Genomic DNA, 26,278 nt, shown 5'->3' with positions numbered 1-26,278 from the left:
AGATCGATCTGGGTACAAAGAGAGGCATTTGGAGATGGGAAACACTGAAAGCAGAAAGACTAAGGTTATGGTGGTACTCTAGGTGAGAGATTTGACGCAGCAGACTTAGCAGAATGGCAGCAGGGATGACGTGGGAGTGCCTAAAACAGTGCTTCTTGAAAGTCTGTAATCATGTGTGATGCTTGGAGTTAACTAGACTTACGGTGATCAATTCACAATATTTATGCATATTGAATCATTACGTTATACATCTGAAACTAATGTAATATTGTATGTCAATTATACCTCAAAAAAATAGTGCTTTTTGAAGTTTATTATGCACACAGACTACCTGGGGATCTTGTTAAAGTGCAGATCCTGACTCAGTATTTCTGGGGTAGGGCCTGAGATGCCACATTCCCAACAAACTCCCACGTAATGCTGGTGCTATAGGTCCAGATACCATACTTTGAGTAGCCAGGATTTCAGAAATATTATTATTAATTTTATTTTTAAAGATTTTATTTTGAAGTAACTTCTATACCCGACGTGGGGCCTAAACTTCCAACCCCGAGATCAGGAGTCACATGTTCCACCAACTGAGCCAGCCCCAGAATTTCAGAGATATTTAAGAAACAGAATTTACAGGAGTTTGTGACTGGTTGATTGGCGGGGTTGGGGGGGGAGTTGGCAATGAGGGAAAATGAGTTGTTCAGGATCATACTCAAATTTCCAGTTTGAGTATCTGGGTGGTGATGCTATCCACAGATACAAGATGAGGAACAGGTTTGGGTGGGGTAGATAATAATAAAAGATAACATTTATTGAGTACTTGCTATGTTCCAGGTTGTTTACATATGTTGTCTTACTCTGTACAAAAAACTTATGAAGTAGGTACTATTGTGATCTTCACTTTAAGAGTGAGGAAACTGAGGTTGAGGTCATATAAGTAGTTAAGTGGAACAGCCAAGATCGAACCACTCTGGCACTGAGTACAGACGTCCTTCAGCTAACCATGGGCAAGTTGGATATGTGGAGTTGAAACACCTGTGGAGATGTCACATAAAGCTGTTCAGGTAAACAAGCTCTCCTGGAGTTCAGGCATGAGATTCTGCACAGTGGTTGAAGACCTGGGAGTAATTTAGGATTGGAGAGAATGAAACCATCGGAGGAAGGTTACAATCTACCACTTCAGAGTGGTGTTTTGTTTATTTATTTGACAGAGAGAGACACAGTAAGAGAAGGAACACAAGCAGTGGGAGTGGGAGAGGGAGAAGCAGGCTTCCTGTGGAGCCGGAAGCCGGATGTGGGGCTCGATTCCAGGACCCTGAGATCATGATGTGAGCCAAAGGCAGACACTTAATGACTGAGCCACCCAGGCACTCCAAGTGCTGTCAGTCTTGTTCCATTTTCCTTTTGCATTTGATTATTGCAGAGGAAGAACCTGAAAAAAAAATTAAAAAAATATATTTTTATTTATTGGATAATGTTAGTGTTTGTTCTCTATCCCTTAAATTAAAGAAAATTTCCAGATTAGGTCTTGAAGTTGGTTTCTGCTCATTAATTTTTCTAGATCTCAGTGAATTTACTCAAATTTCTACCTGCAGTCAGATCTTTTCAGTCCTAAGGAAAATTTTATTGTAATTTAAATTACTGCCTGTAATTGATTTACTCTGTCTTCTTTTGAAGAAGCCTATAGCTTGAGTCTTCATGACATTCTCCTACTCATTTTTTTCTCAAAGAATTCCAGCACTTTGAGTACTTCTTATGCTTGTCTTCTATATTGCTGATTTGCTCTTCTGTGTTGTCAAATCTGCTTTTTACTGCATTAACTATTGGATTTTACTATGGTTACTGTGGTTTAAATTTCATAGTACTCTCCATTTATCTTGGCCTGTTCTTTAAAAGATGCAATGTACTCTTTTTTTTTTTAAGATTTTGTTTATTTGACAGAGAGAGATCACAAGTAGGCAGAGAGGCAGGCAGAGAGAGAGGGGGAAGCAGGCTCCCTGCTGAGCAGAGAGCCTGGTGTGGGGCTGTATCCCAGGACTCTGGGATCATGACCTGAGCCCAAGGTAGAGGCTTTAACCCACTGAGCCACCCAGGTGCCCCAAGATGCAAAGTACTCTTATAATCAAGAATAAAAATAAGGTGTATCTAAAACTGGGTTGTGCTTAGTGGACTAAATATACTTCAAAGGAGTAATTTTTGGCTCTAGCACTTTATTTCTCATCTTACATACCACTAGCTTTTTCCTACCAGGTTTTTAAATAATTTGCCTGTTCACCTTTGAGATTGACTAACTGAATTTTGCTGACCTCTAGAAGTCCAGAGTTGAGGGCTTTCAAGATCACAGTGTTGGACAACTGAGATGCAGGATCTTACATCCTTAGTTCCCCTCCAAAGATGGCCTGGGAAATGCTCAGAAGCAGTGGCTGTTTCATTTCTGCCTCATTGTCTTAGACATTCTTGGTATTCACATGCTTTAGGATTGATCTTTATTTTTCAACCTCTGGTGTTTGTGAGTACTTCAGGGCCCCAGTATGTTTGTCTCATTTTCTCTAGATCTTAATATTTTGGTTTTGGTGTTTACACCTTTGCATTCTTGTTTTGGCATGTCCTAAGATTCTACCCATCTGTACCAATCCCGGTCTCAGGCTCTGAATATCCCTTCCTCCACTACCCTCTTACCCCTTACTCTGCTTTATATTTTTCACAATACTTACCACAACTTGAGCATATATTATTTTTTTTAACCCCTCTTCCCTCCTTTCTTTCTTACTACCTATCTCCTCACTCTAGAATGTGGATGCACAGGAACAACTTAGATAACTCAGCAAACACTGATTGAACAAACGTGTCTGGTTAGTGGATCCTGAGTCTCTCGCTTTAGTTTCAACTTTTTTGTTTTACACTTTCTCAGTATGCAAATATCGTTCGCGGTCTCGGTCATGTCTTTCTGTTTCTGTCCTTGTTTCGAGGCCTCTAAGTTTGTGTGGGGGCCAACAAGTCGCGGAGGCTTGCCCCACGCCTGCGGCCGTTGTGAGGCTTGCCCCACGCCTGCGGCCGTTGTGTGGCTCGTAGGCGCTGTCCCACGTCGTCGCCTCAGTCAGTACCCGGCTGCAGGGTTTTCCCTGCCCCTACAGCCTCTCAGGCTCAGTGGTACACCTCTCGCTGGTGCCTATGCCTCGGTGTCTTTCTTTTTTTTTTTTTTTTAAGATTTTATTTATTTATTTGACAGAAAGAGAGAGATCACAAGTAGAGCAGCAGGCAGAGAAAGAAGGAGAAGCAGGCTCCCCGCCAAGCAGAGAGTCCGATGCGGGGCCCGATTCCAGGACCCTGATATCACGACCCGAGCGGAAGGCAGAGGCTTAACCCACCGAGCCACCCAGGCGCCCCCCTCGGTGTCCTTTAGCTTCTAGAGAGCCTCCTGCCGCGCCAACTCCCCCACGAACGCACGTGACCAAGCAGGGCGGTGACTCTGCCTCCCCCGCAGTGCTCCGCCCCACCTCGCCGCTTCCGCCGGCCCGCGCAGCCCCGCCCCCAGACAGTGGGGAGCCAATCCGCCTCCACGCTTATTGGCTCCTCCCCGGCGCCCTTCACGGCGCGCGCCCCTCCCTCCGCCCGCTGGCCCGCCCGTCAGTCAGTCAGGCAGGCAGTCGGTCCGAGTGGCGGTGTTCTCTCCTGCACTTCTAAGCGGTTCCGCCCTTGCTCCTTCCCCGTCGGCGTCGGCAGCGGCACCCGCAGCGGCGCGGTCCCTCCGGAAGGCGCGGCGTGGGCCGAGCGGCGGCCGCAAAGCGTCGAGCCTTTCGCGGCGGAGGCGGCGGCGGCGGCGGCGGCGGCGGCCCGGCAGCCAACATGGCGGCGGCGGCGGCGGCGGGCGCGGGCCCGGAGATGGTCCGCGGGCAGGTGTTCGATGTGGGGCCGCGCTACACCAACCTCTCGTACATCGGCGAGGGCGCCTACGGCATGGTGTGGTGAGTGTCCGCGCCCTCCCGCAGGCCGTGCCACGCCCGCCCACCCGACCGCCCGGGGACACAGCGGACGCAGCCGCGGCCTCGTCCGCGCCCCGGCCTCCCGGGCCGCCTCGACCCCAACCCTTGGTTTCACCGCGGTGGGTGCGCCGGGGCCCTCGGGCGGAGTCCGGGGGCCGGTCGAGGTTGGGGTGTTGCTCGCAGGCGTTACGCGGACCCGCCTTCGCTTGCCGCAGGGAGGGGCATAGGGGGCGGAGGCCAGTACCCGCGTACCCCCAGATACAGGCGTAGCGCAGATTTTACAGCCAGGATCTCCCGGAAGGGAACGGAAGGGGTCCCCGTGCCCCCATCCTCCGGTTTGCTAGCATCGTGGCTGGCTTCTTGACATCCGATTGTAGAGTCGGGAATTCCTTCAGAAGCTTATCGGTGGTGGTGTTGGCCGAAGTCTTAAAAGCGCTTCGCCTCGGCATGTGTGCAGAACGCAGAAAATAATTACCTTCCTCCCCTCGCCTGTATTCCGCGAACGGCTTTCATTAAATATCTTCAGTAGTGCTAACGGTGTTTTCCTGCGCAGGCTTTCTATAAAAAGCGTTAGTAGCATCACTGTTGGTTATGAACTCTTTTAATCTTGAAGTTTTAAAATGGATTTTAATACCCATATCATTTGCGTTTCAGAAAGGATAAGCCCGCACCGCTCTCTTGATTTATTAAAGAGTCGATTGGAGTTGGGCCTAATTTCACTCTTTTTTTCTTTACCCGGAGTGAGCTCTCTTACCAGCGTCAGTGTATTCAGACGTTTTAGCCCAATAGTTGTGGACTTTCCCTGTTAATGTTTTAGTGATCAGTAATTATGCAGCCTTAATAGAGTTCTTGCAGAATTACAGGCACCCTCCCTTATCTTGATCCATATTCCTCAGAAACGTTCGTGGTTCTGTTTATTAGAATTAACTGTATTGTTTTGTGCTGGTGAGGACTTAATAAGTGTAGACTCCCTTACACCTGTTTTTCTTGTGAGTGTGTCTTGCGTTGAGTGAAGGAGGCAAACTAATATTTATTGAACACTTGGTGGCAGGTACCGTACTGGATATATTATCTCATTTTATTTGAACAGCCACCTCGAAGGAGGAAAGGTCTTGATATCCCTCTTTCAGGGGAGAATGTATTTCCAGGTGAAGCAAATTCTTCAGGTCATACAACTAAGAATCCAGACTTGAGATTGTAGACCGAGATCCTGTCTCAAGTGCTGCAGCTCTGTTATGTCCCGCTGTCTTTAAATAGTGTTATTAATAGCTTTAGAGTTGGGCATATTTTACTGTTGTAAGCAAGTCTGTTTTAGAAATGTATTCAAATTTGAATGATTGTGATTGTAGAAATGCCATAAAGGGCATGTTTTAACAAGTATCTTAGACTAATTAAATTTTAAAAAGCTAATTGAATCTTGACTATTTTCGTTCTCTTGAGGAGCAAAATGCTTCACATATGCAACTGTGAAAATTAATGTGAACTCAGAGGTTTAGGAGCCAAAAGAGGAATTAAATTAGGTCAGGTCTAAAAGATATAAGCCCATAGAAAGTACTGCCCATAGGATCACTTCTCTGTCATACATCTGATTGCTATTGCACCTGCTGGTAAGTATGCCAGTACAGGTGTCATGAGGTTCAGAGTTGTCCATAATGGCGTTCAGCTCTTTTTAAAAATTTAACATCTAAAATATAGACTGAAAAAAATCTTTAGATTTAGGATACTTTATTTATTTAATATTTATTTATTTAACAGATTGAGAGAGAGAGAAATACCACAAGTAGGCAGTGGGGGGAGGAAGCAGGCTCCCTGCTGAGCAGAGAGCCCTATGCAGAGCTCAGTCCCAGGACCCTGAGATCAAGACCTGAGCTGAAGGCAGAGGCTTAACCTACTGAGCCACCCAGGCACCCCTAGGATACTTTAATGGAAAGGGTTTTTTCTTCCTTTTCCCTCTGAAGAGATTCTTAATAGTCTGAAGATAATTTAGATAGGGTAACTATTTCTATCATTGCTATAGACATTTGACCTTCCAAGTCTCAATCTGGGGAGACGCCGAGTACTTTCACAGTAATTTTCTTTTCCTAAGTTCCAAATACCAGTATAATTGGAAGTAGAATCCTTGGTCCAGATTATTGCTTTTAATCCTCATCATAGTAAGAATGTAATCTATGTTGCACATTATTAGCATTTAATAAATGTTGATTAAGAATGCTGGGTTTTTGGAGGGCTTCTTAAATGAAATGTTAATGTTAAAATAGTGTTATTTTTTTAAATGTAATGCTTCCAGACAGATTTGAAGATTTTCAAGAATTGAGAATTTTGCCCTTTTTTGTGCAGAGCCCTTTCTTAATCATTATATGGAGGGTATAAAGATGAAGAGTGGAGTTTGAGTTGCATCTTTTAAGAGTAGTTATGATTTTGATGGATAATAGGCTCAAATGATAGATTGAGCCGTGGAATCTAATCCTGGAAAAGTAGGTAGAAAATTGTAGAGGACTGTAAAGGCAAAACTGAGTTTGCTTCTATATTTGTGTAATGAAGAAGTATCCATTATTTTTATTTTATTTTATTTTATTTTTAAAGATTTTATTCATTTACCTGACAGAGAGATCACAAGTAGGCAGATGCAGGCAGAGAAAGAGGGGAAGCAGGCTCCTTGCTGAGCAGAGAGCCCGACGCAGGGCCGGATCCCAGGACTCCGAGACCACGACCCGAGCTGGAGGCAGAGGCTTAACCCACCGAGCCACCCAGGCACCCTGAAGTATCCATTATTTTGAAAACAGGCAGTCATATGGTTAATTCTGAGATTTTTGGAGGGTAGAGCAACATTGGTGGAATTGATGGAGAAAAAACTGTGATATTACAATTAATAGCTGTTGTAACTGTCTAGAGGTGAAGTGATATAGTGGTATTGGAAGGCAACAGATGGAGGTGCTGAGAGACCTTATTAAGATAGAATCCATTGGGTGGGGGTTCCTAAGCAGCTCAGCTAGTTAAGTGTTCAACTCTTGATTTCAGCTCAGGTCTTGATCTCAGTGTTGAGAGTTCATGCCCAGAATGGAGCCTACTTTAAAAAAAAGGAAAAAGAAAAAAAGAATTCATGGAGTGCCAGGATAGCTCAGTCAGTGGAACATGTGACTCTTTATCTGAGGGTTGTTAAGTTTGAGCTCATGTTGGGTATAGAGATTACTTAAAAATCAAATCTTTAAAAAAAAATCCATATGAAAGAGAAAGGACCCAAATAAATAAAATCATGAATGAAAGAGGAGAGATCACAACTAACACCAAAGAAATACAGACAATTATAAGAACATACTATGAGCAACTCTACATCAACAAATTTGACAATCTGGAAGAAATGGATGCATTCCTAGAGACATATAAACTACCACAACTGAACCAGGAAGAAATAGAAAGCCTGAACAGACCCATAACCAGTAAGGAGATTGAAACAGTCATCAAAAATCTCCAAACAAACAAAAGCCCAGGGCCAGACGGCTTCCCAGGGGAATTCTACCAAACATTTAAAGAAGAACTAATTCCTATTCTCCTGAAACTGTTCCAAAAAAGAAATGGAAGGAAAACTTCCAAACTCATTTTATGAGGCCAGCATCCCCTTGATCCCAAAACCAGACAAGGATCCCATCAAAAAAGAGAACTACAGACCAATATCCTTGATGAACACAGATGCAAAAATCCTCACCAAAATACTAGCCAATAGGATTCAACAGTACATTAAAAGGATTATTCACCACGACCAAGTGGGATTTATTCCAGGGCTGCAAGGTTGGTTCAATATCTGCAAATCAATCAGTGTGATACAACACATTAATAAAAGAAAGAACAAGAACCATATGATACTCTCCATAGATGCTGAAAAAGCATTTGACAAAGTACAGCATCCCTTCCTGATCAAAACTCTTCAAAGTGTAGGGATAGAGGGCACATACCTCAATATTATCAAAGCCATCTATGAAAAACCCACCGCAAATATCATTCTCAATGGAGAAAAACAAAGCTTTTCCGCTAAGGTCAGGAACACAGCAGGGATGTCCGTTATCACCACTGCTATTCAACATAGTACTAGAAGTCCTAGCCTCAGCAATCAGACAACAAAAGGAAATTAAAGGCATCCAAATCGGCAAAGAAGTCAAACTGTCACTCTTCGAAGATGATATGATACTGTATGTGGAAAACCCAAAAGACTCCACTCCAAAACTGCTAGAACTTGTACAGGAATTGAGTAAAGTGTCAGGATATAAAATCAATGCACAGAAATCAGTTGCATTTCTCTACACCAACAACAAGACAGAAGAAAGAGAAATTAAGGAGTCAATCCCATTTACAATTGCACCCAAAACTATAAGATACCTAGGAATAAACCTAACCAAAGAGACTAAGAATCTATACACAGAAAACTAAAGTACTCATGAAAGAAATTGAGGAAGACACAAAGAAATGGAAAAATGTTCCATGCTCCTGGATTGGAAGAATAAATATTGTGAAAATGTCCATGCTACCTAAAACAATCTACACATTTAATGCAATTCCTATCAAAGTACCATCCATTTTTTTCAAAGAAATGGAACAAATAACCCTAAAATTTATATGGAACCAGAAAAGACCTCGAATAGCCAAAGGAATATTGAAAAAGAAAGCCAAAGTTGGTGGCATCACAATTCCGGACTTCAAGCTCTATTACAAAGCTGTCATCAAGACAGCATGGTACTGGCACAAAAACAGACACATAGATCAATGGAACAGAATAGAGAGCCCAGAAATAGACCCTCAACTCTACGGTCAACTAATCTTTGACAAAGCAGGAAAGAATGTCCAATGGAAAAAAGACAGCTTCTTCAATAAGTGGTGTTGGGAAAATTGGACAGCCACATGCAGAAAAATGAAATTGGATCATTTCCTTACACCACGCACGAAAATAGACTCAAAATGGATGAAGGACCTCAATGTGAGAAAGGAATCCATCAAAATCCTTGAGGAGAACACAGGCAGCAACCTCTTCAACCTCAGCCGCAGCAACATCTTCCTAGGAACATCGCCAAAGGCAAGGGAAGCAAGGGCAAAAATGAACTATTGGGATTTTATCAAGATCAAAAGCTTTTGCACAGCAAAGGAAACAGTTAACAAAACCAAAAGGCAACTGACAGAATGGGAGAAGATATTTGCAAACGACATATCAGATAAAGGGCTAGTGTCCAGAATCTATAAAGAACTTAGCAAACTCAACACCCAAAGAACAAATAATCCCATCAAGAAATGGGCAGAAGACATGAACAGACATTTCTGCAAAGAAGACATCCAGATGGCCAACAGACACATGAAAAAGTGCTCCATATCACTCGGCATCAGGGAAATACAAATCAAAACCACAATGAGATCCCACCTCACACCAGTCAGAATGGCTAAAATTAACAAGTCAGGAAATGACAGATGCTGGCGAGGATGCGGAGAAAGGGGAACCCTCCTACACTGTTGGTGGGAATGCAAGCTGGTGCAACCACTCTGGAAAACAGCATGGAGGTTCCTCAAAATGTTGAAAATAGAACTACCCTATGACCCAGCAATTGCACTGCTGGGTATTTACCCTAAAGATACAAACATAGTGATCCGAAGGGTCATGTGCACCCAAATGTTCATAGCAGCAATGTCTACAATAGCCAAACTATGGAAAGAACTTAGATGTCCATCAACAGACGAATGGATAAAGAAGATGCATATATACACAATGGAATACTATGCAGCCATCAAAAGAAATGAAATCTTGCCATTTGCGACGACGTGGATGGAGCTAGAGGGTATCATGCTTAGCAAAATAAGTCAACCGGAGAAAGACAACTATCATATGATCTCCCTGATATGAGGGAGAGGAGATGCAACATGGGAGGTTAAGGGGGTAGGAGAAGAGTAAATGAAACAAGATGGGATTGGGAGGGAGACAAACCATAAATGACTCTTAATCTCACGAAACAAACTGAGGGTTGATGGGGGGGGAGGGGTTGGGAGAGGGGGTGTGGGGTTATGGACATTGGGGAGGGTATGTGCTATGGTGAGTGCTGTGAAGTGTGTAAACCTGGCGATTCACAGACCTGTACCCCTGGGGATAAAAATATATGTTTATAAAAAATAAAATTAAAAAAAAATCCATATGAGCTCTTTATCAGAAGAATGGTAGAAAGACTGAATTACGGCAAGTATGGGAAGAAGCAAAGGATGATGAGGTCTAGAAGGGCAAGAGTCTTAATGAGGTGGGATTTGGATTTAAGAGGGATTTCACAGACAAGGATTTTTGAGTTTGGATATGGGTATATTTGTTAATTCCAAGGCTTCTAGTTTGGGAGCCTGGGAGGATGGTGTTGCTGTTATCAGAGAAGAAATACTATAGACAAAGAAGATTTATTAAGGAAAAGTAATGAGTTGAGACTTACTAAGTTGTGATGACTGTAGGCCATTTAGGCTGTATCCAGAAGGCATCTTGAAATTTGGAAGAGGGAATCTGGAGATGAAAATTTATGAAAGGGATAGTCTTTTTTTTTTTTTTTTTTTTTTTAAAGATTTTATTTATTTATTTGACAGGCAGAGAGGCAAGCAGAGGGGGTGGGAAGGAGGCTCCCTCTGAGCAGAGAGCCTGATGCGTGGGGCTCAATCCCAGGACCCTGAGATCATGACCAGAGCCAAAGGCAGAGGCTTAACCCACTGAGTCACCCAGGCGCCCCGAAAGTGGTACTCTTGCGTGGATGAGCACAGATTATTATCTGAGGTGATTGATGAGGTGAAATTGCAAGCAGGTGTGTATATTCATCTTTTTAGTAAACAATCCATACATTCAGTAGATTTTCAAAGGGGTCCATTGTCCCAGACAGGCTAAGAACTACTGAGGTAGAACAGGAAGACCATAGAGGTAAACCATACAAAATTTTTAAAAGATTTATTTATTTATTTTAGAGGGAGGGGGAGAGAGTGAATGTGAGCATGCGCAAAGGTGGGGGGCAGAGAGGGAGGAAGGGAGAGTCTTAAGCAGACTCCTTGATGAGTGTGAGTCTGACTCCCATTTCAATTTCACCACCCTGAGATCAGGACCTGAGCTGAAACCAAGAGTGGGATGCTTAATGGACTTTGCCATCCACGTGCCCCCTTGACAAATACACGTATTTTTAAGATTTTATTTATTTGAGAGAGCACAATCTCGAGGAGCAGAGGGAGAAGTAGACTCTCCATTGAGCAGGGAGCCCAATGTGGGACCTGAACCTGGAACTCTGGGATCGTGACGTGAGCTGAAGGTGGATGCTTAACCAATTGAGCCACACAGGCACTCCCCCTTGAGAAATATTTTTAAGAGGTAGGCAAAGGAATAAGAGCCTGAGGACTGGTGAGACATGTTAGAATCAGGGGAAAAAAAAATGTGTGAGAGGAGAAACTGAAGTTGTGTATGCTTGATCATTTATTAACTAAGATAAGTAAATTTTGAGTAAGTTGAGTTTGAAACACTTTCTGAATATGATTGGAGAGGTCATAGGGTTATCTCCATAGAGATACTAATTGAAGTAGAGATACTTTGAGAGTGGATAAGATTGGAGGAAAAATGTGAGAACTGAGCCAAAGGAATGTCTGACTTTAGGTTTCAACAGAGGGCAAGTTACAGAAGAGGATAGAGGAAGTGTGGCTAAAGAGACCAGACAGTCAGGAGTGTAAATCATTAAAGAAGCCAAGAAGATTGTGGTCAGAAGGGATTAACATTGTATAAAGGACAAACAATGCAATTTGAAGACAAATTATTGGACTTCTGATTTTCAGCTCTCCTAAAAAAGAAAAAAAAGATGGTTCCAAGCAAAATTTCAGTGTGATCACCTTCTGAATGGTGCAATATCTTGTCTTACTAAGAGTTTTTGATTGTGGCAGACTAGTAGAACTACCATTTAGTCAACACTTCGCTTTATATGCATCAGTTAATCCTCATAAGCACACTGCAAACATGGTTACTTTGTACAAAAGTGAGGAAACTTGAGACAGAGAGATTGACTTGCCCAAGGACACACAGCTAGTAAGTGATAATGCATCCCAGTCTGTCTGGTTCCTAAATGATACTCAACCAAAGATCAAAGCTGAGAAAGTATATTCTTTCAGTAATAGGAAATAGCTATTGTCTGCTTTTGCTTGTATCCCCTTTTAGCCTTGTATTTTTTTTTTTTATTTTTTAAAGATTTTAAAAATTTATTTTAGAAACAACATGAATGGGTGTGGGCGTGAGTGGGAGGGGCAGAGGGAGAGAGAATCCCAAGCAGACTCCATGCTGAGCCTATAACCCAATGTGGGGCTCAATCTCAGGACCCCAAGATCATGACAGCCAAAATCAAGAATCAGATGCTCAACTGTCTATGCTACCCAAGCACCCCAGTTTTTAGTCATTTATTTATTTGTTAAAAGATTTTATCTATTTGAGAGAGAGGGAGCACAATTAAGGGGAGTGGGTGAGGGAGAAGTTGACTCCCTTCTGAGCAGGGAGCCTGCTACAGGGCTTCATCCCAGGGCCCTGGGATCATGACCTAAGCCAAAGGCAGATACCAACTGAGCCACCCAGGCTCCCTCTTTACAGCCTTTTAAAAAACATGGGGCGTCTGGGTGGCTCAGTGTGTTAAGCCTCTGCCTTCGGCTCAGGTCATGATCTCAGGGTCCTGGTCAAGCCCCGCATCTGGCTCTTTGCTTAGAGGGGTGCCTGTTTCCCCCCTCCCACTCTCCCTGCTTCTCTACTTGTGATCTCTCTCTGTCAAGTAAATAAAATCTTTTAAAAAATAAAAATAAAAAATAAAAACTTTCCATGCAAGCTCATTCACTCAGAAAATATTTACTGTGCACCTCTTATGTGCCAGGATTCACATGGCCCCTGCCTTTTAGTATCCTTTAGTCCAAATGGTTGGATGGAATTGAGCAATAATAAAGAGAATATACCAGTCCATTCAGAAAGAATGCGTGTAGTGCTATGAGAAAAAGAAGGCCTGAGTGATGCGGGGCTGTCTTTGTATGGCTTTATAGACTTTTGACCTGGGTGTTGAAGTATGAATAGGAAATCGCCTTGAGATATGCATTCTAGGTAGAGGAAAATGTACATGCAAAGCAACATACCAGCCCAGGGAAACCATAAGTTTTTTGGGATGGCAGGAGTGTAGTGTGTCTTTTTAGGAGAAAGCTGTTGACAGCTGTGATGGACAGGGCCAAATCCTGAAGGACATTGTTTACTGAGGAATTTAGACTTGATTTTGTAAGTGAGAGAGTTATTAAAGGATGGCCTTGTCTCTGCCAGTTCCTCATCAAATTTTATGAATTATGTTCCCCTCTTTGTGTCTTTTATGCTTTCTATCTGCTGTGCTTACTTTCTCTTCCTTCTGCTTATTTGGGCTACTCAGTGGGTGTGATTTATATCCCTTTTCCAGGGGCATTTTGAAATGTATGTAGGTTTTGTTTTTTGGTTGTTACATTGATTGGGGAGTGTTATAGGCCTTCCACATGTATATGGTGGAGGCAGGCATGCTAAACGATCTGCAGTGCATGGTACAGTCCCTGTACTGGAGCATCGTCCTGTCAAGATAGTAGTAAACCCCTCCAGTCCATCCCCCCAAAACATTGGGCCCTGTTTAACTCCCGTGTTCCTCTAAGGCTCATCTTCTTCATAAACTTACCCTTATTACTGTTGGCTGTAGCACTCCTCCTTTCCTGAGACTCTGTTGGGTATTTGTACCACCTGTTTGAAAGGCAAGACCAGCAGTAGTATATATCATCTGTAGAAGCTTAAGACTTACAAGTATATCTGGATTCAGATTCTTAGTTTTGCCTGTTAATTTTAAGATTTTATTTATTTGACAGAGATCACAAGGAGGCAGAGAGGCAGGCAGAGAGAGAGAGGGAAGCAGGCTCCCTGCTGAGCAGAGAGCCTGATGCAGGGCTCATCCTAGGACCCCGGGATCATGACCTGAGCCGAAGGCAGAGGCTTAACCCACTGAGCCACCCAGGCGCCCCTGCCTGTTAACTTTTAACAATGAAGTGTCTTGTACGCATCTGGGAACTCAGTGATCTGAGCAGGCCATTTTACATGAGCAACTGAAAATTCAATGTTTCTGAATACTTACGAGTACAGGTAACTCAGTGAAATGAATTTTGGTATTAATAACAACCCTATTGATGTTTACAATTCTGGTAGTTAGCTATGACTGATAACCCATTTCCGTGAATTGCAGGTTTTCACTTCTCAAGTATTATATGAAAAATTTTATGGAAAGCATCCACATTTTCTTAGAAACCATATATAATTTATTCTCTACCTTTTTCACATTAAGATATCTGCTAGTTAAAAAAGAACTGATTCCCCAACAAACATCCAGAGCTGTTTCACCTTGTATCCAGTCCACTCTACCCACCCACCTAACCCTGAGATGCTGTTTCTCCCCTTTGTTTCTCTTTCACTACTTGGGGCTCCCTCACATTGGAAAGCCAGCAGAATAGATACTCTCCAAGGTCCTTTTGGATTCTCAGTCTTCAGACAGTCTCTGTGTTCTGAATCCATGGCCCGTAGGAGTTGGTTAATAGAGTGTGGGGTATACAATGGTCAATTAAGTGACATTGGTTGCATGCCTACCTTGTTTTAGGTACTATGATTCCAGGTTAATTTTCATTCTAATCTTTGAGGTAATTTGCTTATTTATTTATTTATTATTATTATTATTATTATTATTACTTTATAGATAAGGAAACCAGGTCTCAGGTAATTTGTCCAAGGTTCACAACCAATAAATATATAGCAGAACTGAGATTTAGCTAGACCCCAAACCTGTGAGTGAGTGAGTGAGTGAGTGATAAATAATATTTATTGATAAAAAAAATTTATTTATTTGGCTTTACTCTGTTACACCAAGCTACCTGGAAAAATGCTTCCTACAGCCTGGGTTCTTGAATGCATTGGCACCAAAGTATAAAATGATAATTGTCATAGATGACTTGGGCCTGTAGGGAGGTAGAAGAGGGAAAAACTGGATACCTGGAAAGGAAGAGAGAGGTAGGGTTAAACTTACCTTTAAAAAAAAAAAAAGATTTTATTTATTTGACAGTGAGAGACCACGAGAGATAGAACATAAGCACAGGGAGTGGGAGAGGGAGAAGCAGGCTTCCCGCAGAGCAGGGAGCCCCATGTGGGGCTCAATCCCACACCCTGGGATCATGACCTGAGCCGAAGGCAGAGGCCTAACGACTGAGGCACCCAGGCACCCCAGGTTAAACCTGCTTTTCATCAGGAGGGTAGTGTTGATTTCTTCTCATCTTTTCTACTTCCTTCCACAATTTCTCCATTTCCATTTACTTAATAGTGTGTATCTGACCTATGTGCCCAGCAGTAGGATCAAAGTGGTGAACAGAAGGGGTGGTTTCACTCTGTGGTGTTGACTGAGTTTGATGAGCTGCACAGTGCTACTGGAGAGCTTAAAAGGAGAGCTAGGATGGTTTTGAGTAGTCCCGGAATATATCCTGACAGAAGTGGTATTTAAGTTGGGATCTGAAGAATGACTTGGAGCTTACTAACTGAAAGGTGGTATAAGGTGCTGGAGTGTTTCATGTACTACCTTGTAGAAAATGATTGTGGAAATTGAGTTTGTGATTAAGATTCAGGGATCTTTCCATGGTAATGCAGGGATGGGAAGCGCAGTTACAACTTCAGGATACAGTTGTAACTGGGAACTAGAAAATAGACCAAGTCCCCTACCTCCCTCTGTCTTGATATTTCCAAAATCTTCTTGCACTCTGCATCTCTGCATGGCTGGGAATTTTTTCTTTTTTCTTTTACCACATCCACATGCATTTGGCAGAAGAGAGCTTATCCTAGCTTCCTCAAGTCATGTGTCTTTAGTACGTTGACTACCAGAGGCTGAGAGCACTCTGAATCCAATTCCTGGGAGAGAGAATTTGATCCAGCTTGGGATAGTGTCCATCTCTGGTCCAGTCAGCTGGTGGAGTCATTTGAAAAGGCTGAACTTCTCCAAGGGATGAGGGATGAGGTGGCAGTAGTCAGAAGATGTCTCCTATTGACTGCTGACTTGCCAGGTTCAAATTCTTGGTGCTGCTTCCCCTGCTCTTCTCCAGGCTGGGATTTTTCCTTGCCTTTTGGAGCCTGTGGGGAAGGAAGAGAGGAGAGGAGAGGGAGAAGTAGTTGAGATGGAAGAGCTTTGGGTTGCTTTCAGGGTTCTTTTGTTTTTCTGTCTCTGGTATAATGGGGGTGGCAGCTAAACTGGGTAGTATCTTTCAGCTTTATTTGGTATTTGATACATATGTAGCATGTGTAAGTTATGTAACCTAACAGTAAACACTTAAAGAACCTACAACTCTGTGAGTAACTTTTTTTTTTTTTTTAAAGATTTTATTTATTTGAGAGAGCCTGCACAAGTGGGGGCAAGGGCAGAGGGAGAGGAAGAAGCAGTCTGCCCACTGAGCGGGGAGCCCAATGTTAGGGGTGGGAGGAAGCTCAATACCAGGACCCTGAGATCATGACTTGAGCTGAAGGCAGAGGCTTAACCCACCGAGTCACTAAGTGCCCCTCCCTCAGTGACTTCTTCTTCTTCTTCTTCTTTTTAAATTTATTTATTTGATAGAGAGATTACAAGTAGGCAGAGAGGCGGGAGAGGGGGAGCAGGATTCCCACCGAGCAGAGAGCCCAACGAGGGGCTGATTACCAGGACCCTGAGACCATGATCCAAGCCAAACACAGAGGCCCAACCCCCTGAGCCACGCAGGTGCCCCTACCCTCCAGTGACTTCTTGACCAGATTGTCTCGGCCACAGCCTTCACTTCAAGGTTTAACTTCTTTCTGGAAGCCTGTACAGTGGAGAGGATAAGGGCATGGTTTTTTCACCATTTATATATCATATATATATGCAGCTATGACAGATTATCCAGCCTGAGCCTTATTTTCCTCATCTGTAGAAAGGGAGTAGTGGTGTACACCTCAGTGTTGTGAGGATTAAATGAGGAATGTAGGTGAAAGTGCTGAGTGCTCAATATCTGGTTAATGCTTTAATCATTATTCTCTTGAAGTGAATGGGCCTGACAAGACCTGGGTCCTCTCTCACCTCAGTCTCTTGGAATATCCTTTTCTTTTTAAAAAAGAAAAATATTTATTTGAGAGTGAGTGAGTGCATGAGCGGGGAAGGAGTGGGAGGCAGTGGGGGATGGTCATGGTGGTATGAATCTCAAGTCGACTTCACACCAAGCTCATGGAGCCCAACTCTGGGCTGGATTTCATGACCCTGAGATCATGACCTGAGCTGAAAGCAAGAGTTGGGTGCTCAATCCACTGAGCCAGCCAGGCATCCCATGGACAAACCTATTTTTTAAGTGGGTTATTCTTTAAGTTATTAAATGAAAATAAGGCATCTCTGAGCAGTTTTGGTTTTTTTTTAATATATTTTTAAAGATTTGATTTATTTATTTGACAGAGAGAGACACAGGGAGAGAGGGAACACAGCTGAGGAGTGGGAGAGGGAGAAGCAGGCTTCCCACTGAGCAGGGAGCCCAATGTGGGGCTCGATCCCAAGACCCGAGGATCATGACCTGAGCTGAAGGCAGAAGCTTAACGACTGAGCCACCCAGACGCCCCCTCTGAGCAGTTTTTATACTAAGCAGATCATATTTGTTTCCTTTTTCCTCACATGTCCCCTAAAATAATTTTTGAGAATTTGAAGCCATATCAGAATAGTCCTCCCTTATGTAAGAATCTGTTGTTAAGAAATAAAACTGTGGTTAACAACTAAAAAGTTGTAGGATATCCTAACCAAGAAAATTAATAGTTTCTTTCTCAGCCAGTCAGTGTCCTCTACACAAACTCCAAACTCTTTTAGCTCTAATTTTGCAACTTTATTTCAATTACTAGCTTTAATGGGTTTGTTATTCCAAGGGTAGGTACTCCCAGAGCCTTTTACTCTGGGTGTTGAAGAGATAGCCAGGTATGAGTCTGATGCAGATTCTGAGAATTCCCTTTAAGGCCAACTTGAGTGGTCAAACAAATAGACAGAATATGAGGGTTGATGGGGCACCTGGGTGGCTCAGTTGGTTAAGCCACTGCCTTTGGCTCAGGTCATGATCCTGAAGTCACAGCAGGGAGTCTGCTGCTCTCTCAGACCTTCTCTCTCATGTTCTCTCTCTCTCTCTCTCTCTCATTCTCTCACATAAATAAATAAAATCTTAAAAAAAAATATGAGGGTTGTAGTTTCTACTAATTATCAGGGTCTCAGTTTTTGCAGTTTGGACCTTAATCTGGCTTAACAGACTTTTAAAATGCTGATATCCCACTTCCAGGATGTAGCCTTTTTCATCCTTTTAAACGAGACTGATTTTTAAAAAATTGACCAAACCGCAAGCGAAAGGAAGCTGTATCTAGCCTTCATTCTACCTTTTAAAATAGCTAATCAGGGACGCCTGGGTGGCTCAGTTGGTTGGACGACTGCTTTCAGCTCAGGTCATGATCTCGGAGTCCCGGGATTGAGTCCCGCATCGGGCTCCCAGCTCCGCGGGGAGTCTGCTTCTCCCTCTGACCTTATCCTCGCTCATGCTCTCTCTCACTGCCTCTCTTTCAAATAAATAAATAAAATCTTTAAAAAAAAAATAAAATAAAATAGCTAATCAATACACTATAAAATTCATAAAATTTTAAGTATTCTGTTTAATCATTTTTGGTACATTTACAAAGTTGTGCAACCATCACCACAATCCAGCTTTAGAACATTTCCATCATTCCAAAAAGTTCCTCCTTGTCATTTGCAGTCAGTTCCCACCCCCACTCCCACCTCCAGGCAGCTCCTGATCTGCTTTCTGTTTTGCCTCTCCTTGAACTTTCATGAAAATGGAATCATGCAAGATACATTTTTTTGTATCTGGTGTTTTCTTCATTTTCATTCAGTGGTTTTGAGAGTCATCCGTGTCATTGCCAGGATCTGTAGTTTCTTGGATTTTTTTATTAAATAGCAATTACCTGAATAGATATACAAGATTATGGACATGTGGAAGTTTTGGGGTTTTGTCTATTATGAATAATGCTGTTATACATTCATCTGTAAGTTTTCGTGTGGATATTTGATTATATTTCTCTTGGTTACTTGGGAGTTGCTGGGTTATAGAACAAGTGATAATGTGTGTGTGTGTTTGGGGGAGAGGATGGTAAAATGATTTTATTTTAAACCATAACAAGACTACAAATTAATTCATTGAACAAATATGAATACCCTATGTACGGGCCACTATTCTGGGTACTGAGAATGGTGTGGTAAACAGAACTTAGTCCCTGACCATGAGGAGTTTACTCTTCAGTGGAGAAGGTAGACCAGCGTTTCACTTACTAGTATGTGCTGTGAAGAAAACTTCTATAAAATAGGTTAAGAGTATAGCGTGGAGGGGCACCTGGGTAGCTCAGTTGTTAAGCATCTGCCTTTAGCTTAGGTCATGATCCTAGGGTCCTGGGATCGGGCCCCACATGGCACTCCCGGCTCCATGGGAAGCCTGCTTCTCCCTCTGCCACTCCCCCTGCTTGTGTTTCCTCTCTCCCTGTGTCTGTCTCTGTCAAATAAATAAATAAAATCTTAAAAAAAAAAGAGTGTAGAGTGGAAAGAGGAAGGCATTTTTTTTTCTGTAAACATTTTTAATGCTACACACTTAAAATTTTTTTTTTACGTTTAACAATTTTTTTTAAACAGTCTGAAATGTTTAGAAATATTGTAAGGACAGTACAAAGAAGGTATTTGCCTGCACCACTTGAGAGTAAATTGCTGATACAGTGCCCTGTCTCACCGGAACACTTCAATGTGTATTTTTACCAAACAGGGAATGTCTCCTACATAACCATAATATAACCATCACTATCAGGAAATTAACACTGACACATTATTACTTCCTACTCTTTATTTTTTTTTTTAATTTTATTTTATTTTTTTATTTATTTATTTGACAGAGAGAGATCATAAGTAGACAGAGAGGCAGGCAGAGAGAGAGAGAAGCAGGCTCCCTGCTGAGCAGAGAGCCCGATGCGGGACTCGATCCCAGGACCCTGAGATCACGACCCGAGCCGAAGGCAGCGGCTTAACCCACTGAGCCACCCAGGCGCCCCTACTTCCTACTCTTTAGACAGTGTTCAGCAATCTCATTTCATTTAATTGTCCTGTCTCTGGTCTCCTTCTAGCTGGAGCAGTTCCTTAGACTTCCTTTGGCTCTAATACCTTGACTCTTCTGAAAATTGTTGTATTTTTACTTTTGAAGAAACTTTCAGACTATTTTCCAAAGTAAATACACTATTTTACATTTCTATCAGCAGTGTGTGAGGCATTCTAGTTCTTCACAGCCTTATCAAAATTTGGTTTAGTCAGTCTTTTTTATTATATCCTTATCGATTGAGTTTTGTAAATGGTATTGCATTATAATTTTACTTTGCATTTTCCTCATGACTAATGATGATTTTTTTCTGTGCATATTAACCAATTGTATATCTTAATTGATGAAGTGTCTGGTCCTAACTTCTGCCCGTTTAAAAAAAAAATCGTGTCTTTCATTTTGTTTTGATATAGATAGCTTTGCGCTCTCCATGTTTTCCTTTAATAAGCTAAAAATTTGAAGCATAATCCAAATCTAATCTTGAGGCAGCACCAGAAAAATCTTGATCTCTTGCTCAGATAAAATCTTCAAAAAAAATTTTTTTTTTTTTATTTTTAAGTGATCTCTACATTCAGTGTGGGGCTCAAATTTATAACTCTGAGATCAAAAGTCACATGCTCCACTCCCTGAGCCAGTCAGGTGCCCGATTACAAGTAATTCTGAAAAAGAGAAAACTTAGTACAATCTTATTTATAGAAGAAAAAGTTTTAACTGTACAGCTGAAGAAAATAAAGCAAAACCAATGTATTTCCCAATTAATATCTAAATTTCCACTGAATACAGGTCAGGCTTCCAAAGTGGGGAGCAAAACCTACAGAATTTACTATGGCCACGAGGTTTTATCTTGAGTCAGAGTTGAGGATACTGCTGTTTATTGCTTCAAAAGAAATGTGAAAATGTTTAGTTTGGGGCTTATTTAAAATGTTCCTTCCCTTTTCAATCTGGCAATGCAGACTTATCTTCAAATAAAACTTTATTTCCTCCATTAAATCATCTTTGTTTCTGTTCCATAGTTGAATATTTTTTTTAGACCAATGTAATCCTTTCCCATAAGTCAATTTTTGCAAGACCATATAGACATAAAAAATGCTTCATACGATGTTTCACATCAGCAAAAAACCAGTTGACAGCAACACTGGATTAATCTAGGACTGTTGCCAGGAACAATTGTTCACTTTTTGGGGATACCACTCCCCAATTTTGGGGATACCTGTCCCATATTTTGCTAATGTTTTCAAGCATCCTTTTAGGACAACTCTGATTCTTTACCGTCCATGTGATGATAAAAGTGATATTCTTTAGAAGTGTTGTAAATTCTTTCCTGAGTCCAGGAGGAGCTGGAAAGAAAGGACATTTGTGATTCTTTATCCACTCTGATGTAACTGCTCAGAAGAGCCATTTATTTCCTGTCACCAAGAAAGTGTAAGACAGAATGGTTATAAGAAGTTTATAGAAACTTCAAGAGTGTTTCTGGTTACCCCAGCAGGCAGAATGTAGTTTCCAAGAACTGGTAAATGTCTGTGAGCAACCTAGAATTTAATGCTAATCTGTACAAATGTAAATTGGATGATATTTTGGCTTCTCATGGTTTCTGACTTAAACAGGAAAGTCTCTCATGCTTCCCTACTAAGTAAGCTGCTGGCATTGGGCCAAGGTATATTTTATTTATGGAAGGAAGTATCCATCACTTCCTATTTTTGTTTTTTAACATAAATGGGTGAATTTTGTCACATGTAAACTTTTCTGCCTCTGTGAAGATGATCATGTGATTTTTCTTCTCTTTAGCATTATATCCATATTAATGGATTTCCTTAATATTGAACCTCCCTTGTATTCTTATAATAAATCCTGCTTGGTTAGGCTGTATTCTTTCTTTTCTTTTCTTTTCTTTTCTTTTCTTTTCTTTTCTTTTCTTTTCTTTTCTTCTTTCTTTCTTTCTTTCTTTCTTTCTTTCTTTCTTTCTTATTTGACAGAGAGAGAGAGATCACAAGTAGGCCGACAGGCAGGCAGAGAGAGAGGGGGAAGCAGGCTCCCTGCCGAGCAGAGAGCCCGATGCGGGGGCTCGATGCGGGGGCTCGATCCTAGGACCCTGAGATCATGACCTGAGTCAAAGGCAGACGCTTAACCGACTGAGCCACCTAGGTGTGCCCATTACTTAGATTTCTTTCATCTTGAGAGCTGTGGTGATAGTAGCATCTGCGGAGTTGTTCTGATAAAAGGAAAGCACTAATCAAATGGGGGAGGGGCTATTTTAGTGTAGTTTTCCTTATTAGGTTTTCTTTTTTTTTTTTTTTTAAGATTTTATTTATTGGGGCGCCTGGGTGGCTCAGTGGGTTAAAGCCTTTGCCTTCAACTCAGGTCATGATTGCAGGGTCCTGGGATCGAGCCCCACATCGGGCTCTCTGCTCAGCGGGGAGCCTGCTTCCTCCTCTCTCTCTGCCTGCCTCTCCGCCTACTTGTAATCTCTGGCCATCAAATAAATAAATAAAATCTTTAAAAAAAAAAGATTTTATTTATTTATTTGACAGAGATCACACCTTTCTCATGCTTTCATGTTCATGTCTAGCTTGAGTATCAAAATTAGATTATCCTGGGGCACCTGGGTGGCTCAGTCGGTTAAGTATCCCACTCTTGATTTCAGCTCAGGTCATGGTCTTGGAGTTGTGGGATTAGGCCACATCTGGCTCCCCACTGAGTGAGAGTCTGCTGGAGATTCTTTCTGTTACCCCCACCCCATTCACATTCCCTCTCCAATCTTAAAAAAAAAAAAGAAAAGAAAAGAAAAAAGAAAAAAAGACCACCCTTACAAAATCAGGAAGTGTTTCTTCTTTTTTCCCATTATTTTTACTTCTGTAAAATTGAAATGATTGATTCACATAAGTTTGGTAGAATTTGCCTATAAAGAAGTCTGGACTTGAGTGGTTTATTGTTTTGCTTTTATTTTGTTTCTGGTGGGAACATGTTAAAGTACTGATTCAGAGTTCTTAAAAAAATGGTTATATAACTTTACATTTTCTATTTCTTCTTGATAATTCATATTTTTCTAGGAATTTGTTTCTGTATTTATTGGAGTATTGTATTTTCTTACCTCTTAATTTTATTTTGAGGTATTCAAACATATATACTGTGTAAAGAATAATATTTAAGTACATGTAATCATGCAAATCATAAACTAGAACATCGTTAGTACCTTGGAAATGCCTCTTGAAATCCCCTTCTGGAGTCAACCACTAACCTCGATTTTGTGATAATTGTTCTTTTCAGCCTCCACCCCCTTTTTATTTTTTACTTTTATTGACGTATAACATATTCACAAAAGTGCACATAAGATTACAGCTTAATAAATTTTCTCAAACTAAACACACTCATGTAAATAACCAGTGTCCAGATCAACAGAACCTCGGCAACTCAGAAGCTCCCCTTGAACTCCCTTCCCATCATTCTCCATAGATACATAGGTGACTCTGTCCTGATATATAGTATAGATTCATTCTGTTTTGTACTTTACTTGAATAGAAGCATATAACATGTTTTTTTTTAATCTGTCTTCTTTTATTCAGCATCATGCTTTTGCAGTTGTGAATAATTCATTCTCATTCTAGTGTTAGTATTCTGTGGTGTGACTATACCACAGTTCTTCATCCTGTTAATATTCATTTGGATTCTTCCTCATTTTTGATCATTATTAGTAGGCTACCATAAACATGGTAGTGCAGTGTGGTTTGGTGAGCATGTATACACATTTCTGTTGGGCATATACCTAGGAGCAGAGTGGCTGTACCCAGGGTATGCATAGATTCAGTGGGAGTCTGCTGTGGCTACTGCCATACAGTTTTCTAAAGATGTTAAGTCATATTCACACCCACTAGCAGTGTATTAGAGTTTAGATTGCTCTATATCCTCAAAAGCATTTGCTATTTTCTAAAACTAAGGTCTTAGCCATGCTGATAGGTATGAAATGGTATGCACTGTGAGGTCTGTTTGCTATCTCCCTGACCTTTTTAGCTCTTCAGATTACTTTTTGGTTGTTAGCCTTTTGACCATCTTCTTGTTAAGTCTTCGGGTTTTTTGCAGATTTTTATATTGAGATTTCTGGGATTTTTTGTCGTTTTTTGTTTCGTTTTGTTTTATTTTTGAAGATTCTATTATTTCAGCATGTGTGCACACAAGAGGGGGAGGGAGAGAGAATCTCCAGCAGATTCCATGCTGAGTGCAGAGCTGAACATGGAGCTCCATCTCAGGACTCTGAGATCATGACCGGAGCTGAAACCAAAAGTCAGACACCTAATTGACAGATTTGTGTCTTTAGTACGTAATAGGAGTTCTTAATAGTCCTGAACATGAGTCTTTTTAGATTTATGAATTACATATACCTTCTCCATTCCAAGAGCTGCCTTTTCATGTTCTTGATGGAGTCTTTCTGATTCTGTTTCACAGATTCAATTTCTTTTTTTCTTTTTTAAAGATTTTATTTATTTATTTGACAGACTTAGAGAGATCACAAGTAGGCAGAGAGGCAGGCAGAGAGAGAGAGGAGGAAGCAGCCTCTCTGCTGAGCAGAGAGCCCAATGCGGGGCTTGATCCCAGGACCCTGGGATCACGACCCTAGCCGAAGGCAGAGGCCTTAACCCACTGAGCCACCCAGGCGTGCCCCTCACAGATTCAATTTCTTTAGTGAACTTCATCATCTTGTCATATATTTTCTGCTGGCTAGGTTGGCAGTGTTAGAAGAGGGGCTATTTGTGGGAAGAAGGCCCCAACGAAGGAAAAAGGAACAGACTTTGACAGTTGTACCTTCATTATCTCTGGTGCAGTTTTGCAGGATGCTATGGGAACAGATGTCACTGTAAAACCATGCCAAACTGAGTATATGTAAGAGATTTTTTTTTGCCAAGTACCATTAGCTTCTGAGTCAAGTAGAAGGTAAGGTCAGGCATCTGTTATGAGTGCATTGTATGAAGGGTCAGAGGCTTGGAAAGGGGGAAGAAAATTAGAGACCGCTGTTCTGTGTTTGAAAGTCAGCTAGACATGAATCAAGGGACTGGCTCTACTCCTTGAGAGACGACTTTGTTCCCTGATGCATCCCCAGCACCTAGTACTCACATTGCACATAGCAGGTGCTCAGCAAATATTCCTGGAATCAGCCAGATAGAACAGTGCCAGTGATGGTACATTGAGGCTGGCTAGCTCTGTGCTGTTCATAGTTTCCACCTTCTCACATTTCCATTCTTTTCCCTATATTATTTGAAAATTCCCTCAATTTGAATTCAGTGAAGAAATAAGTTCCTTACTAAATTATAAGCCTCTTTAAGAGCAGCAGGGAACATGTTTCATTTATCAATTTAGAAACTTCATTGAAAATCTTGGCTTTGGCGTTAATAGCTGGGTGACTTAGAGCATGTCATTTAACTTCTCAGAGTCTCATTTCACTTTTCAGTGAAGCAGGGATCATGTCTTATGAGTGTTGAAATGACTACATCAGCTAACTCACTATTTAATCCTGAGAGCAATTTTTCTTGCATCCCAATATGAGACTAGAGAGTAAAGCATTGAATGAAAACTGGGAGGTACAGGCTGGACATCTGTATAATTAGGTAACTTGTAAGGTTGGTTTGGGGGTTTTAAAATTATTTTTTAGTGGTAAAATGCACATGACATAAAATTTACCATTTTAGCCATTTTTGAATGTATAATTAGTAAAAGTATATTCACGTTAATGTACAAATCTATAGAACTTTTTCACCTTGCAAAACTGAAACTCTGCCCATTAAACAGCTGCATTCTCTGCTTCTCTCACCCCTGGCAACCACCATTCTACTTTCTATTTCTATGAATTTTACCTCATAAGTGAGCATAATGTCAAGTTTCTTCCATGTTGTTGCAAATGGCAGGATTTCCTTCTTTGTTACCATTTATCCACTCAGGCACACTTGAATTGCTTCCACCTTTTGGCTGTTGTGAATAATGCTACTTTTAACATAGATGTGCAGATATCTCTGTAAGACCCTGCTTTCACTTCCTTTGGCTATGTAGTCAGAAATGGACTTGCCAGATGGTATCATAGTTCTAGGTTTACTTTTTTGAGGAACCATCATACTGTTTTTCAAAGCAGTTGCACC

At 41.5% G+C, this 26,278-nt stretch overlaps 1 protein-coding gene across 1 annotated transcript in view; it reads left to right on the top strand.

The window, feature by feature from the left end:
- Window positions 1-3,796: 3,796 nt before the first annotated feature.
- The window catches only part of MAPK1 (mitogen-activated protein kinase 1), a 112,445-nt gene continuing 89,963 nt past the window's right edge, over window positions 3,797-26,278 (top strand). The window contains exon 1 of the mRNA XM_032875987.1: window positions 3,797-3,956. Within this exon, the coding sequence (XP_032731878.1) occupies window positions 3,838-3,956 (119 nt within the window). The 5' untranslated portion in view covers window positions 3,797-3,837. The remainder of the gene's footprint in view (window positions 3,957-26,278) is intronic.

The sequence above is a fragment of the Lontra canadensis genome, unplaced genomic scaffold (assembly GCF_010015895.1).
Source record: "Lontra canadensis isolate GAN:19392208 unplaced genomic scaffold, GSC_riverotter_1.0 scaffold57, whole genome shotgun sequence".
In the NCBI taxonomy this organism is placed as follows: Eukaryota; Metazoa; Chordata; class Mammalia; order Carnivora; family Mustelidae; genus Lontra; species Lontra canadensis.
This window is presented reverse-complemented; position numbering and strand designations above follow the sequence as displayed.